Source organism: Macrotis lagotis, chromosome 3 (assembly GCF_037893015.1).
Source record: "Macrotis lagotis isolate mMagLag1 chromosome 3, bilby.v1.9.chrom.fasta, whole genome shotgun sequence".
Classification (NCBI taxonomy): Eukaryota; Metazoa; Chordata; class Mammalia; order Peramelemorphia; family Peramelidae; genus Macrotis; species Macrotis lagotis.
The window spans coordinates 276,611,222-276,628,361 of record NC_133660.1 but is presented as its reverse complement, the minus strand read 5'-3'; the positions used below and the strand labels follow the sequence as shown (position 1 = coordinate 276,628,361).

Sequence of the window (17,140 nt, the reverse complement as noted above, 5' to 3'; positions counted from 1 at the left end):
GTAAGGATTATATAGAAAGTATCAGGGGCAGCTAGGTGGTGAAGTGGGTAGAGCACCAGCCCTGGAGTCAGGAAGACCTGAGTTCAAATTTGACCTCAGACACTTAATAAATAATTGCATAGCTGTGTGAGGCAAGTCACTTAACTCCCTTGCTTTGCAGAAACAAAAACAAAAACAAAAGTACCTAAGGATCTTAGCTTACAGAGTAAGTATCAAACACTAGATAAAGAAGTATTGAAGGTTAGAAATTATCTACAGTTAGACAATGAGTAGTCTACTGTTTTCAGTTTCAATGAGGTAAGTTGAGGGAATTTGTTTAAGAGGCAATCTGAAATTCTATGATCCTGTGTTCTGTATAATAGTTTATCACCCTCATTTGCTAAATAGGGAAACTAAGATCTGAAAGGGGAAGCAACTTTGCTCCCGCCTACCCTGCTGGCTTTATTATACATTACTCCAGTCAAATTCATCTTTTTTTCCTCTCTTTTAAAAAATATGTAATAGTTTATTTTTCCCCAATTACATGTGAAAACAATTTTTAATATGTTTTTTTCAATTTTTTTGAATTCCAATTGTTCTCCTTCCCATCCCTCTCCCTTATTGAGAAGGCAAGCAATTTGATACAGGTTATACCTGTTCAGTCACGTAAAACATATTTTCATATTAGTCATGTTGCGAAAGAGAAAACACATCCCCCATCAAAAAAAAGGAAAAAGAAAAAATTTAAAGTATGTTTCAATCTGCATTCACATGACATCAGTTCTCTGGAGGTGGCGAGCATTTTTTCATAATGAGTCCTTTGAGACTGTCTTAGAGCACTGTATTGCTGAGAATAGCAAAGTCATTCAGAGTTGATTATCATACTATATCACGCTTACTATAGATACTCTTCTCCTGGCCAATACCACCATGACATCAAAGACATCATTAAAAAGGGAAAAGGATTTACAAGCTCAAAAATATTCATAGCAGCTCTTTTTGTTGTGACAAGGAATCGAAAACTGAAGGAATGCTCATCCTTTAGGGAATGGCTGAACAAGTTTTGGTATATGAATGTGATGGAAGACTATTATGGTATAAGAAATGATGAGTGGGTAGATTTCAGAAAAACCTAGAAAGACTTACATGAACTAATGCTGAGTGAAGTGAGTAGAATCAGGAGAACATTATCCACAGTAACAGCAATATTGTGAAATGATCCACGTTTATAAACTTAGCTCTTCTCAGCCACACAATGATCTGAAACAATTCCAAAAGATTCATGATGGAAAATGCCATCCACATTCAGAGAAAGAACTAGAGAGGATGAGTGCAGATCAAAGCAAACTGTTTTCACTTTTTGTGTTTTTTCCCCCACTATTCTTTTTTTCCCACAGCATGATTAAGACAGACAAATGTTTAACATAATTACCTGTAGAATTTATATTGGATTGCGTGCCATCTTGGGGACAGGGGAAGGAAATGAGAAAAATGCAGAACTTATTTTAAAAATGAATGCCAAAAATGCTTTTTATTTAAATTTTTTTTTCAATTTTAAAATTTTAAAAAATTGGGGGCAGCTAGGTGGTACAGTGGATAGAGCACCAGCCCTGGAGTCAGGAGGACCTGAGTTCAAATCTAGCCTCAGACACTTAATAATTAACTAGCTGTGCGGCCTTGAGCAAGCCACTTAACCCCCATTGCCTTGCTAAAAAAAAGTCTAAAAAATTAATTTTTTAATTTTAAAATTTTAATAGCAAGTACTTTTTTAATTTTAATTTTTTAATTTAAAATTTTAATTTTAAAAAATACTATTTACAGCAAGAAGGGGAAAAAAAACCTATGTTCTCCTGGTTCTGCTCATCATTCTTATAGAATTCCATCACAGTCATATAACATAACACACATTTCCTGATTGATGAGCATCCCTTTAATTCCAGTTCTTTGATACTACAAAAAGTTACTATAAATGTTTTTGTACATGTAGGTCTTTTTCCTATTTGTTTTTTTTTTATCACTTTGGGATACATAAAATGATATTGCTGGGTCAGAGGTTTATAGCTCTCTGGACATAGTTCCAAATTGCTTTCCAGAATGGTTGGATCAGTTCACAACTCCATATACCATTAGAGTCCCAGTTTTCTCACATTTATCATTTTCCTTTTTTATTTTAATTCATTTGATTGGTATGGGAAGGTACCTAAGATGTTTTAACTTTCATTTCTCTAATCATTACAGGATGTTTTCTTATGACTATAACTTTAATTATTTCATCTAAAAATTCATTTGATCATTTATCAGTTGGGAAATTCAAATTGCATCATTATAAATTTGACTCAGTACTCTACATATTTGAGAAATGAAGCCTTTATCAGAGAAATTTGCTGTCAAAATTTTTTCAGTTTTGAACTCTCTGTATTTTCTTCTATTTTACTTCCCCCAATTTATCCTAATCTCTCTTTTTCACCTGTCCATCTTTAAAAGTGTTTTTGCTTCGGATTAGCGCCTCCTCCAATTTGATCTCCCTTCTATCAGTGCCCCTTCTTTCTCTTATCCACTTCCCTTTCTATTTTCCTACAGGATGAGATAGATTTCTATACCTAATTGCCTCTTTGGGTCAGTTCCAATGAGAAGATGATTTAAGCACCAGTTTCCATTTCCCCCATCTTCCCTTCACTTTAAAAGCTCTTTTGCACCTCTTTTGTGTGAGACAATATACTCCATTGTACCTCTTCTTTTCCCCTTCTCTCAGCACGTTCTTCTTTCTCACCACTTAATTTTATTTTTCTAGATACCATCCCATCATATTCAACTCACATTCATGGCCTCTGTCTATACAGATGCCTTCTAACTGCCCTAATAATGAGAAAGTTTTAGGAGTTACAAATAACATTTTTCCCATGTAGGAATATAAAGAGCTAAACCTTATTAAATCTTTTATGATTTCTCTTTCCTGTCTACCCTTTTATGCTTCCCTTGAGACTTATATTTGAAAGTCAAACTTTTGATTCAATTCTGGTCTTTTCATCAGGAAAGTTTGAAAGTCCTCTATTTCATTAAATAACCATTTTTCTTATTAAGCTCAGTTTTGCTGGGTAGGTGATTTTTCCATTGTAATTCTAACTTATTTGCCCTTGAGAATCTTATTCCAAGGCCTCTTTTCCTCTGATGTATAAACTGATAAAACTTTTTATTCTGACTGTGGATCCTCAATATTTGAATCATTTCTTTCTAGCTGTTTGCAATATTTTCTCTTTGGACTTTGGCTATAATATTCCTGGGAGTTGTCATTCGGGGATATCTTTCAGGAGATGGTCAGTGTAGTCTTTCAATTTCTATTTTACCATCTAGTTCTAGAAATCAAAGAAGTTTTCCTTGATAATTTCCTAGAAAATTATGTCTAAGCTCTTTTTTTTGATCATGGCTTTCTGTTAGTCCCATGATTCTTAAATTATCTCTCCTCAATGTATTTTCCAGGTCAGTTTCTTTTCCAGTGAGATAGTTCACATTTTCTTCTATTCTTTTTTTTGTTTTATTTCTTTTTTTTTCAGTTTTTTCAAGGCAACGGGGTTAAGTGACTTGCCCAAGGCCACACAACTGGGTAATTATTAAGTTTCTAAGGCCGGATTTGAACTCAGGTACTCCTGACTCCAGGGCCAGCGCTCTATCCACTGAGCCACCTAACTAGCCCTTTTTGTTTTATTTCTTGATGTTTCATGAAGTCATTAACTTCCACTTGCCCAATTCTAATTTCTAAGGAACCATTTTCTTCAGTGAACTTTTGTGCCTCTTTTTGCATTTGATCACATCTGTGTTTTAAGTTCTCCAATAAATTTTTGTGTCTCTTTTTCCATTTGAACAATTCTAATTTTTAAGGCATTCTTGTCTTCAGTGAATTTTTGTATCTTTTTCCATTTGGCCAGGTCTGTTTTTTAAGGAATTCTTCTCTTTACGGAATTTTTGTGCTTGTTTTACCATTTGGAGTATTCTGGGTTTTTTAAGTGTTATTTTTGTCAGTATTTTTTGTGTCTCCTTTACCAAGTTGTTTCTTTTTTCATGACTTTCCTGCATCACTCTCATTTCTTTTCCAATTTTTCTCTACCTCTCTTAATTGATTTTAAAATTCTTTTTGAACTCTTTTAGAAAATCTTTTGGGGGGAACCTAAGACCAATTCACGTTTTTCTTTGAGGCTTTGCTGTTTCGATTTTATTTTCTTGTTCTGAGTTTCTATTTTGATCTCCCTTGTCAGTATAGTAATTTTGGGACTCTTTGCTATTTGCTCTTTTTTGCTGTTTGCTCTCCTGGCTTTTGTGTTATTTGCTCTCTTGTGTTAAGTTAGCTTTGCTCCTTTGGAGGCAGAGGAACTGTGCCAAGCTTCAGGTTTTTCACACAGCTGTTTTTCAAGTGAGTGCCGGGGGCTCTGCAAGTTTTCATTCCTCCAAGGTGGTATGCCCTAAGAAGAGGTATGCTTACTACTCTTCTGACCTGTGCTCTAGTCTATGCACTGTTTTCCACCCTGGAACTGTGACCAAGTTCCTTGTTTCCCTGTAACTACAAGCTCTGCCATGCTAGTGTTCTTCCTTGCCTAGACTCTATCCCAGAACTGTGTCTAGGCAATGCAACAGAGCCCAGTGCCAGCAAAGGGACTGCCATAACCTCCTTCTGAATAGTTGTCTAACCACCTTATGGTCTGTGGGTTGAGAGTTCTGGAAGCCTCCACAGTCACCCACTTATTTGCTGGGACACACCCTAGTGCAGCAAACCTTTCCTGATGACTTTCTAAGTTGTCTTGGACTGAAAAAAATTGTTTCACTCCATTCTTTTGCAGTTTCTGCCACTCCAGAATTCATTCTGAGGCAATATTTAAAGTTGTTTAGAAGGGAATTGCAAGAGATCAGGTGAGTCCCTGGTTTTTTTATCTTCATTCTACATCCCTCCCAAACTCACCCTCTTGTTGTTCCTCACATATGTTATGCTATCTTTGATCTCCTGGCCTTTTAGCAAACACTTGCCCAGGCCTAGAATGCATTCCCTCCTTCCCTCCACCTCGTGGAATCCTTTGCTCCCTTTGGGAAACCTAGAAAGTTAGGTGGATAAAAGATTGTCATGGTTTTAGCTTATAGTTTATCCTATGGGAATAAACTATAACAGGGGTCACTGAAAGTTAGTGATCACACTTATGCTTTTCTCCTTGGCAGCTTCAAAGAAAATGGATTGGAGTGAGGGGAGACTTGAGTCAAGGAAACTAACCAAAAGGCTGTTGTAAGAATTCAGGCATGAGGCAATGAGTGTCTGAACTAGGATGGAGGCTGCTATCAAGATAGACAGATGGATGGAAGGACAGAGAGGAGGGAGAGTATAGTGGTAGAAATGAGAGGACTTCACAGCTGATCTGAGGATTGGAGGAGTCAAAGTATGATTCAGAGGTTTTGACCTTGGGTGACTAGGAGGGTATTTGTATCAATGGATAAAAAGCAAGGGGTAGATTGGGGGGTAGGGAAGGACGGAAGGCCATCGAGTATACACAAGTGTTAGAATGCTGCATTCAGGTCCTGAAGAGCTTTTGGAAGAGTGTTTAGTCCAACCTTCTGATACAGTTGAAGTGAGATGGGCCATGTCAATGGAATTTTGCCCATTTAGAACTCCAGTCCCAATCTCTGGACACTTTCCTCCACATTCTAGTATTCTCTACTTCAGCGTTATTTCCATATTCAACTTATCTTCCCTGAGTGGGAGCTTCTAGTCTTGCCCTCCCTGTCTGACCATGACAAATGTAGGTCACTACTTATTGAAATGCAAAGGATTTTGTACATGCCCCAGAAAGGGGTGAAACTGAGGGGAAGTAAGACCTGACAGTTTAGAGGGATAACTCCCTCTCTGCCACCCTTCTCAGCAGACTGAGGAGGCCTTCTCCCCCTGGCCCCTGGGTTGGCTACTGTCTCATCGTGCATCACATGGAGGTTTGGTACTAAAACATGTCATCCTCACTTCCTCTCCAGTAAGTCTCAGAGGGCTCCCACAAAAGCCCAGGGCACTCTAGAGCAGGGAGGGTGGTTCAGGTTCTCTTTCTTTCCTTTAGCCTTCTAGTGAGGACTCCATTTCAGTCCTGCTGGGCCACAATCTGCTCCTGACCCAAGAAAGGCTCATTGTGGTGTAAGTTAGCCAGGGCTCTCGGGTTCCCAGGCTCAGAATATGGCCTCCAGGTATCCTGGGGAATGTCTAGGCCTTTAGGGAGTTCTGAATGAAGAGGTGAGCCTGTTTCCCTTAGACAGAAGACAGAATAACAGCCATCTCTTCAGCTTAGTTGTTTGCACACCTGGAATGATGATTCATTCAGCTCAGGAGACAGCGAGGGCAACTTGCCAAACAGTCAAGACCTTGGAGGGGTCCCATCAGTATCTGTTTTTTCTCTGAAGCCGAGGAAATGCAGAAAGGGCTGAGAGCACTTACCCAGGTAGCCTCACTCTTTCCTCCCCAGGGGGAATAGTGAGAAGGGATGCAGTGAGCAAAGGAAGGAGGAAGAGAAAGAGGATGGTGACTGGACAGAACAATAGACCACAGTTTGACAAAATAGTTGGAATAACAAAATTGACTGTAGCCTTTGTCATTTTAGGACTTAGGAAGGTTTTATTCAAAGAGGCGGAGATAACAAAGAACCATTACTGAGAGTCTTTGATTAGAGGGTGCATTTATCCCAGAAAAAGGAAGTCTTGAGGCCTAAAATGAACCCCCAAGGCCAAGAGCAGAGCAAAACAGGGGCTAGGGAAGAGGACCTTGAGGTGAAGTGATCCATTAGGTCTCATTGATCAGGGAGACTTGGATACTTTGTCACTTCCATATCCATACACCCAGCCCCCCATGGGAACCGGTTAGCTTCTGACCCTTCATGATGTCACAGGAGGGAAGTGTTGGGTCCCTATATGGCACAAGTGTGTGTAGGTACAAGTTTGTCACCCAGTTGTTATATTGGCAGCCGGGTAGCACCAAGTGGAAAAAGTCCTGGTTCTGGGGTCAGGAAGACTCATCTTTGTGAGTTCAAATCTAGCCTCAGGCATTTACTAGCTGTGTGATTCTGGGCATGTCTCTTCACCCTGTTTGCCTCAACTTCCTCATTTGTAAAATGAGCTGGAAAAGGAAATGGCACACCCCTCCAAGTCTCTGCCAAGAAAACCCCAAACGGGGCACAGAGAGTTACACTGAAGCGATTAATCACCAAAGCGCCTCTATAATGTCGGATGAAGTACCCACTACGCTCCCAGCATCAGCAGCTGCCCAATGCACACATCTGAGACATCTTACACTCAGAATGCACCAAACTGAACTGTTTTCTCCTCGGAGCCCTTGCCAAGCCACCACAGTCCTCACTATGGGGTAGACCAGATCCTCAGCATCCTCCTCAGTTCCTCCCTTCCTTGAGCTAACCAATCAGTTGCTGAGTCTTATCATTTCCATCTTCACAATCTCTTCTAGGGAATCTCCCCCACCCCCCCCACCCCCGTTCCCTGCTTCCCAACTTCCTCCGGGGTTCTGGATCTCATCACCCAACAACAGCCCTAGCCACGACGATTATCGCCTTTCACCCAGATTATTGTGGACAGTCTCCTAACTGGTCTCCCTGCCTCCACTCTCCCCATTCTACTTCATCCTACATTCTGTGCCCTCGCTGCCAGTGCTTGTCCTCAGGTATGGGTCCGATCGTGTCATTCTGCTTCTCAGTCTACTGGGCCCCAAGGAGCAAATGGACCCTCTCATGTTAGGGGAGCCCTTCCCCCAACCTGGCTCCAACCTTTGTTTGGATCTCTCTTCCTCACACTCACCACATTCGCCTCTCTCCTGGGTACTAATCTCCCTCCCCACACCTGGAATGAGTATACACCTTCCTCAACTCAATCTCACCAAATTCCTCTGTCACCTAAAGATGTTGCTCAAATTTTCACCTTCTCCTAGGAAGCCTTTCCAGATCCCCACAACATAGAGGCAGAAGGTAGTGCCCTAGGGTGTGAAGTCAGGAAGACCTCAATTGAAATCTGCCCTCAGATGTGTGCTTAGCTGTGTTACCCTGGGCAAGTCATTTCACCTCTCCCTCAGTTTCCTTGAATATAAAATGAGGGTCCTAGCACGGTCCTCTCAGAGATGTTATGTAATGTAAACTTAACCCAGGATTTGGCATATAGTAGGTGCTTAATATATTTTCTTCTTTCTTTCCTCTCTCCCTAACTAAAATGAAAATCAAAAACTTCATGTTCCTCTCCTTTAAACATTTCTGGATTGGATTGGGTGAATAGGAGATTTGGAGGCATTTGTATTTATTCATCTCAAATATTCTGTATATTTCCTTGTCTTCCTCATCAGAGTGTACACTTCCTGAGGGCAGGGAGGACCTATTTTGGCTTTTATCTCTATCTCTAGCACCTTGTACAGAGCAGGCACTTTAAAAATATTGACTGATTCTTTGGGCTTCTTGGGTATTTTCTCCACTGTGGCAAAGCCCAGCTTACCCTCCCTTGTCCTCCTATGGGATTCTTTGGCCACATCATTTCATAGACCCTTGTATATAGGACCCAGGCGATCAGCACTGCCCTTTCTGCTGGGTCTCTCAATATTTCCCTGGAATCCTGTGTGATCTTCAGTACTACTTTTCATTATTAACCTGCTGCCCCCGTAGGTGCTCCTCTCTGATCCACCCACAGCTAAGGTTCTTCTGAGACTGGCGTTCCCCAATCAGCAGTGACCAATGATCTCTAGGAAAATCCCGATGTTGAAAAGTCAGGCTTCGGCAGCAGGCGGTGGATTGTAGAGTTTCTCAGAAGCCGTCCATCCTACTCTCTTCCAACTTAATTCTGTATTGGTCAAGAAATCTACATCCCAAGTTCAGTGTGAGACTGGGGACTTTTATGTGGGCTATGATTCTCTGGAACTCATCTGCACTGGCAGTTAGGTTTCTTCACTGGGATTTCCCAACATCCATGAAATCACCAGGCTAGTCCAAAATTAAAGTTCCAGGTCAGGCAGTCATGTGATACTGAAGCCAAGAAAGCAAATGCTACCAAAAGTAGCAGGGCACCCCAGGACTGAGGATATGACAATTCTGTTGTCCTCTGCCCCGGTCTAAGACTTCTGGAGAATGAGTTCGGTAAAAGGCATCAGAGGGCGGTCAGAACCTGACCCAGTAGTCAACAGACCAGGGACACATCCAAAAAGCAACCTAGTGAGGTTTGGAGATGCTCATCACCTGACTGGCTGTCTTTGAATGGCCTCCCTCAGCCACTCTCTCCAAAGTTTTGGAGAGCTGTTATCCCATGAGAGGAAGAGAGTGTATATAGTAAGGACATTGCAGACTTTTTGTTGTACATAGTTTCTAAGGTCGTATCCCTTCGGGGGCTATTTTCCCAACTCCCAATTGCATTGGAAGTCCAGGTCCCAGTGAACGGCTGCATATTCCTCTTAGGACTCAAGCAATAACGTTGAGCACAGTGGATAAATCACCAAACTTGGAGTCAGGAAGATCCATCTTCTTAAGTTCAAATCTGACTTGATACTTACTAGCTGTGTGACCCTGAGCAAGTCACTTTATCCTGTGTGCCTTAGATCCTCAGTTGTTAAAAAAAAAAGAGCTAGAGAAAGAAATGGCAAGTCACTCTAGTATCTTTGCCAAGAACACCCCAAATGGAGTCTTTTTTTTTCTTTTAGTTTTTGTAAGGCAATGGGGTTAAGTGGCTTGCCCAAGGCCACACAGCTAGGTCATTATGAAGTGTCTGAGGCCAGATTTGAACTCAGGTCCTCCTGACTCCAGGGCCGGTGCTCTATCCACTGCACCACCTAGCCACCCCCCAAATGCAGTCCTAAAAAGTCATCTACAACTAAATAACAATAACCTTGAGGGCCAGTTTTCTAGCACTGTTGTCCATAAGCCCCCACTAGTGTGCTTCCACTTAGCCAACGTTTTAGAAAAGCCATTACGAAACAGTTGGGCAAGAACAATGGTGGCAAAAACATCCCACTCAAAATTTGGGGGCATTCTCACCCACAACTCCGCAGCTACAGGAAAAGTGACCAAAAACTTAAAATACATAGTGAGGCATCTTTACCGAGAACATGTGATAAAGGAACGACTCCCACCATCTAGTGACTGAAAGTTCTATTCTTTCATAAAGTCCTCATAAAGTTTTTAGTAGGAAAATCTCTCTGCTAGGCTGTGAGGGTTAATACTTTTGAATAGCCCACAGCCTACTTATCTCTCTGTTATGATGTGTCATGCTCCCTAAAACTTCACTTCTTTGGGTAGCTGAAAGTCATCTCCTGCTGATTCCCCAGCGGTCTCCAGCAACATAGTAGGGTGTTGAGAGATTCCCTCCCTCGGACTTGACTTCCAACATTACACTGGTTTGTCACTCAGTTTGCTGCTATTTTTATACCTAGTCCCAGAAGCATATTCCTCAATTCGTCACATGATATTTTCATGTGTGGGATCATGTGTCTCCATCCAATGGTCAAAACTATAATCCGTCCAAATTTACTAGTGGTTTTGATCCAATTGAGGTGTCCATGCCTTCTGTGATTACATTCATTTATTTTAAAAGCAGAAATAGAAAAGTAGATTGTAAAACCACCCAAAATGGCAGCGATGATCCTTTCTATAGCAATCCAAGCAAGGAGAGTTCAAAATCAAATCCTTCAAGATATCTCAGCTCTTCCTTATTCATCACCCATGGGACTTGGTTCAAGTTTCTTAATATCTTGACCTTAATTTCCCCATCTGTAAAATCCAATTCACCCCACCCAGAACTCAATTTTTTTAAGTATGACCCAAATTAAGAGCCTTTTTACTCCTGACTAAATGATGACGCATTAGGAATGTGGACATTTCAAATTGGGGTGAGATGACCCAGTGAAATTCTTGGAGTGGAGAAGGACATCTTTGACCTGATGGGGTTGAGTCAGTCACAAGTTTCTCTAGATGCTGCCAAGGGGCAAAGTGACCCAGCAAAGGGACTCGAGGTCATCCTCAAGAGGTTCCACTCACTTCTTTTTTTCCTTCCTCATCTTTCCTGCCTCCTTCCCTTCCTTTTCCTCCTTCCAAGGCTTACCTATTTCAGGACAGCTAGGAGGCCCAGTGGTTAGAGCATTGACCTCAAAGTCAGGAGGACAGGAGTTTGAATCCCACCTCAAACACTTGATTCTTCTAGCTGTGTGACCACGAGCAAATCATTTAACCTTGACTGCCTCCCACCCAGGGCCACCTCCAGTCATCTTGTTTCATATCGGCCACTAGACTCAGATGATTCTGGAGGAGTAAGTGAGGCTGGTGACTTAGCACAGCCCCCCCTTACTCAAATCCAATTTATGTGCTTGTCATGGGCATCACCTCCCTGATATCATGATCTCCTACAAAACATAATTTCAGAGCATGAGACAGAGAACAATGGCAATAGAGTCATCACTTAGAGACAATCTCTCTGTCCTTGTCACGTCCTCAGCGAGTTCCCCTTCTTGCTCACCTTTAGAAAAAAGAGAAATGTGTGAGTGGACTTTCCCATAAAGACAAATGACTGGGCCCTGTGGTAAGACAATCTTCTCCAAAGAGGGAAGAGAGAAGCTCTAAAGATGGTGGTTGGAAGGGAGCCAGAAGCATCTAGTCCAAGCCTGAACTTGACTAAAAATCCCCTCTCCCACAACTGGTCATCCAGCCTCCTCTTGAAGCTCTCCAGGGAGGGGGCAGCCTAGTCTAATCTGGGACTGATCCCTTTGTTAGGAGGTTTTCCTGATATTAAGAAATAATCTGTTTCTCCGGGACTTCCGCCCACTGTTTCTAATTCTGTTCTTGGGGCCAAAGAGAACCGAGCTCATTCATTTTCATGTGACCTTTGAATAAATACTTCATAAACTCTTTGGATTTTAAGTTGGAAGGGACATTAGAGATCACTAAGTCTGGCAACTCCATTTCACAGAAGAGGAGAGTTTCACCCAAGTTAAGGAACTTTTCCAGGATCACACAGATCAAAGGTAGGAGTTCCACCTAGCTCTTTCCCTTGCATGATTCTGTTTCTCAACATCAACTGTGTCCCTCCCCCCAGTCCAATCTTTTCCACCCCAGCTGCAGTGATCATTGGTTTGGTCATCTGATCATTGCATTTCCCCAGGGCTGGAAGCTCTCCAGCCTCTCAGTCTTTCCCAAATGAGAACTGTGCATTGATCCCCATTCCATTTCATCTTATGACATCTGACCCCCATTTTTGCCATATTGAGATGTGTCACCCAAGTCTTTCCTCTCCCTCTCAAAGTTGCCACTTGATGAAACCTGTGGACTCACAGAAATCAAAGATAAAAGTGGGACTGGCCCAGGGTCAGATCTGATCCTGTAACCACGAGGGTTCTGCTCCCAGTGACAACATGATGACATCATAACCTGCCCTAGCCCACCTCTCTCTGTCTTCTCCATTACTAATAAGTGAAACAAGGAGAGTTCAAAAGGCAAATTCTTCAGGTCATTTCAGCTCTTCCTTCCCTGCCCAAAGGACCTGGTTCAAGTCACTGAGTATCTTGGCCTTAATTTCCCCATCTGTAAAATCCAATTTAATTCACCCAGCATTTCTTCAGGCTATGTTAGGGATATGAAGACCAGAGTGAAAGGCAATAGCCCTGACCTCCCCAGGGTGCGGTGAGAAAGCCTGGAAAGTGCTTAGCAAACCTCAACGCCCCACTTTCACACGAACCATGATTTGCAATAGAGCCGGCGTCTGGGCCTGGAGCAGGGGGGAAGTTGTTAGAGGTTAATGATGACACCTTGAAGCAGGCGCTTCTCAATCCAGTCACACTTCACTGAGACCTGCAGGATTGGATTGGATCAGGGCCAACCAGCAGAGCTTGAAGCCAAACCCCAACCCTACCAAGAGAACAAAGGGATCTGCCAGGGGTATCAGAGAGGTCCACTGAGGGCTGACCAGGGGCGGGGGGCCTGAAGTCAGCCTTTACTGAAACCCATCAACTGGCATGCCCTCCCACCTCCATCCCCAGAATCCACTCCCCTCTGCCCCCATCTTCTCCCGGAGGTGCTGATGTGACAGAGGGGTAGAACCTGGAATCGGGAAGACTCCAGTTCAAATGTGGCCTCAGGTTCTACCTAGGAACTGTGACCCTAGACAAGTCATTTAGCCTCTATTTGCCTCAGTTCCTCATCTGTAAAATGGGGGTAACTACAGCCCCTCCCTCCAAGGGTCTTTGTGAGGATTGAGGGAGATGAGAATTGTCAATAGAAGAGTTATTATTGCTGTTGACCCATTGCAGAGACCTTAGTGAGGTCCCAAGTAAAGCATTTCTACTTGTAAGCCCAGAGATGACCCAGTGTGGAGAGACCATCTATCTCAGATGCAATCCCAGCTTCCCTGGGCCTCATCCTCTTCCTCCCTGGACTGCAGCTCCAAGCCTGGGACCCAAGGCTGCCATGCCACCCTTAGGTGGCTCTACCCCTTAGGAAGGGCCTCTCACCCCACCCCACCCCCATTTTTGCATTTGTGTTTGCTTCCACATGTTCATAGTTCCTTACTCTGTGTGTGTGTGTGTTGTCTTCTTCCTTTCTGCTGTAATTCTGGGGTGGGGGCAGGGAGGCCTGGGTTCATTTTCTGGTTTCTGGTCGGCCCTTCATGAACATTTGCTGAATTGGATCGATTGGAGCAGGGGCGATTTGGGGAGGCATGCTCCTTTTCTGTTGCAGAGAGGGGACCCCACTTGCTAAGTCATGGTAGTCCGCGGCAGGAGAGCCGCCTTCTCTCTCATCGGGCTCCCAGGCCTCTTTTCCCCCGTCGCTGCTTGGTGGCGCCCCAGCCAACTGGGAACACGAGGTTGGCAAATCTCCCCAGGAACTCCCCCCTCCTGCTCTGGCTCTAAGATGCCATTGCCTTGGAAGAGATGGGGCCCAGGCTTCCCCATGGCTCTCTGCAAAGTTTCCTCCCTTTCTTTGTCCCCGGAGGCCGGGGCCTAGGGGAAATGCTCAGCCTTGTTTGTCTCCCTGCTTCTCCAAAGTTGTCCCAGCAACCCTACAATTAAGGAGCCTTTTTTTCCGAGACACAGAATAATCCAGCAAACTTGGGCTGGCATCCAGTTGCCGGGGAGCCCCCCGGTGCCCGCCTCCGGGGTGGAACGGCAGCCGGTCCGGCCATGGCTCTGAGCATTCTATCGGACCAGTTCTGCATCAGAAGGCGCCGAAAGGTGACAAGTGACCTATAGAACGGGTTGGGGAGGGACGGTCCTGGGACAGCATCCAGCCCAACCCCTGCAGGGAGAAGGAGACCAAGGCTTAGATAAGGGAAGGACAGGGCCTCCAGCCGTGTGGCCCATGACCCTGTAGACAGAGGGCGGCCAGGCCCGGGGCAGAGGACGGCGAGGCCCGGGGCAGAGGGCAGCCAGGCCCCGGGCTCACGACCTTCTGTGAAGGGAAAGTAAAGTGAGGGGACTGTTGAGGAAGGGCGGGAGCCGAATGGGAGTGGAGCCTTGGCTCGGCCTCCCCGGGGGGCATCGGCTGGATGAGCCAGGCTGCGCCCACCTTCTTCCCCTGCCTCCCGGGTGGCGTACCCTTAAGGAGCGGCCCTTCCAGTGTCTGGAGCCATTCTGCATGGGTTTGGCCAACTCGGGGGGCTCAGCCTCGTGGAGGTTAGAGGAGCACTCGGGGGGCCGCCTGTTCAGGTGGGGGTTGGACTCGATGGCCTCCCAGGTTCCTTTGGGCCCTCGGATCGTTCCTACAGTTTGGGCTTCCCCGCATCCCCAAGAGATCGGCGGGGACTGCGTGGACGGGTCGGGGTCCTCTGCGGGGGGCGCCGGCCAGGGGCCCGGGCTGCTGTCGGGCCCAGGGGTGCCGGGGGCGGCCGGGCCAGGCTGCTGCCGATCCCTTCGCAGCCCCGGGCAAGGCCAGGAAGCCCCGGGCCCCGGGCCGGCCTTGGGGGCTGGTGGGAGCTAATCGCCCCACACAAACTGGGGGGACACCAAGGAACTCTTCCTCCCTCCGCGCAAGAGGATGGCAAAAGGGCCCAGGGGAGGGAGGGGCGGCGTGGGGCCGAGGAGCGGGCCAGGGGGCACCCCCTCATAGGGCCCGGCAGGGACAGACCGGGGACCCGGAGGGGGTCTCGGGGGGGCCCAGAGGCTCTTCTCGGAGGCTTCCTGGGCCCGGCTCCGGCCAGAGGGTCCTGGAATAGTCAGGCTTGGGGGGGCGCTGCCCCTTGGGGACGCGGGAAGGAAGTGGGGAGAGGCTGCGTGTCACATGAGGAGCTGGGGGGCCCCGAGTCCGGGCCCGCGGGGGGGGGGAGGCGGGGGCGCCCAGCCGGGGGGGGGGGCCGGGCCCAGGGCCGTGACGTCAGCGCGCCGGCCCCGCCCGGCCGGTAACTGGGTCAGGCCCCGCCCCGCCCCGCTCCGCGCCGCGCGGCTCCGCGCCGGGTTTTCCCCCGCCCGGCCCCGCCCCGCCCCGCCCCCGCCCCGCCCCTCCGCCCCTCCCCCCTCCTCCGGCATTTCCTGCAGGGGCGCCCGCAGCGCAGCCTCCCACAGGCCCCGCCCGACCCCGGACCCCCCCCCCGACCCCCCGGGCCCCCCGGGCCCCCGGACCCGGACCCGGACCCGGACCCGCGCGGCTCTGCGGCAGGGTAAGGCGGCGGCGGCGGCGGGGCGGGGCGGGGGGTCCCCATCGCCGACCCCCGGGACCCGCCTGGGCCCCGGAGCCCCCGGCCCGCCGGCGGGGGGGCGGGGCCGGGCCCGGCGTGGGGGGCGCAGAGAGGGGAAGTGGGGAGCCCCCCCAGAGCGGGGCGCCGAGGGGGCGGCCCGGGGGGCTCCTTGTGTCCCGCGGCCGGACAGAGCCTGAGCGTGCAGGGGCGGGTGAGTGGGGGGCGCCGGGGGGCGCGGGGCAGCGCCGGCCCCGCCCCCGACACCCCCAGAGTCTCCAGCCCCCCGCAGATGCTCCTTTTAGGCGCCTGCTGTATACAGAGCACAAAAGACGCCCCAGGGTTCTGGAAGGGGGGGCTCGGCCTGGAGAGCCCATGGACGGGGGGACCCTACCCCCCCGGGCCGAGCGAGCTGCTGCTGGGCGGAGGCCGGGGCACTGGCCAGCTGTGAGTCTGGGGGTCGTCAGGGGAGGGGCCCGGGCACCCCCGGCGGGGTCCTCCCGGAGAGGAGTTACGCCCAGAACCGGACAGTGGGGGGGTCGCTCACCCGTGGGGGCGCCTCCCGCTGGCCCCCATGACCAGCCGCTTGGCCCATTGTCCCCCCGTGCCCCCCCACTAACCACGCGGAGCCTCTCCCCGGCCCCCAGATGGTCCCTGGCCCTGACCTTGACCCCCCTGCTGGGGCCTTCTCTGAAGGATTTAGAACTGGCCCAGAAAACTTCCCTCCGGGCCCTGGGCTCCTTTGGGCCCCGAGCCTGGCGCAGCCTCTTCTCCCCGCTGGGGGGCCGCGCCACACACCCTGCACCAGTCCTAGCCAGTCCTAGGGGCTGGGCCCAGCCCCGGGCAGCCGCTTCAGTGGGTGAGGGGTCCGCGGAAAGGAGCCCCCGAGGCTCGCAGAGCCGGCTAAGAGTGAACCTGCCTTCACTTTAGAGATGGGAAGCCGAGGCTTGGGAGGTGAGGACCCCGCCATGCTAATAGGCGCTAGCTGTGGGACTATCAGGTCTCCCCTGAGAGTCGAGTCCGACAGCTGGCCTCCAGCCCCAAAGACTTGGGTTCAAATCCTGTTTTTGCCCTCTCCTATGCAATCCCGGGTTCAGTGATGCTCACCCCAGGCCCCCGCATCTCCGAGCTTCCGAGGAGGTGCCCGCTTCCCTTGGTAGCGCTTTCCTCAAGTCGGTGACCCCACGGGCCAGACCCTGGGCCCCCCTTCCGGCCCTAGGCCGGCGTTTGGCAAAGCTCTGCCCGGTGAGGCTGGGGGAGCTTCCAGGCCAGTTGGAGAGAAGGGGCAGCTACCCCCGAGGAAGATTTCATTTAAGGCAGAGTTGGGGGGCCCAGTCGGGCCTGGACCCAGGAGCCAGGGAGATGAGAGTTGGGGAGAAGCCACGTGGGAGACTGAAAAGTGCCCAGGACCTCCTTTGGGAAAACTTGGGACCCTCTCCCCCGAGCTGCTAAAGAAGTGGGCATTTTGATCTTGTCTGTGTGAACCCCCAGTGGAAGGGGGGACCCGAGGAGAGAGGAT

The 17,140-nt window shown here is 48.3% G+C and overlaps 1 protein-coding gene across 3 annotated transcripts in view; it reads left to right on the top strand.

The window, feature by feature from the left end:
* OSBPL5 (oxysterol binding protein like 5) overlaps window positions 1-17,140 on the top strand; it is a 134,426-nt gene that overhangs the window by 26,534 nt on the left and 90,752 nt on the right. Inside the window, exon 1 of one of the 3 annotated variants that reach the window (XM_074230825.1) lies at window positions 13,862-14,185. The exons of 1 other annotated variant lie outside the window; for it this stretch is intronic. In XM_074230825.1, coding sequence (XP_074086926.1) covers window positions 14,135-14,185 — 51 coding nt within the window. In that variant the 5' untranslated portion in view covers window positions 13,862-14,134. Of the gene's footprint in view, window positions 1-13,861; window positions 14,186-15,523; window positions 15,607-17,140 lie in introns of those variants that run through there. One more of the 3 variants, XM_074230829.1, reaches the window with a different exon arrangement.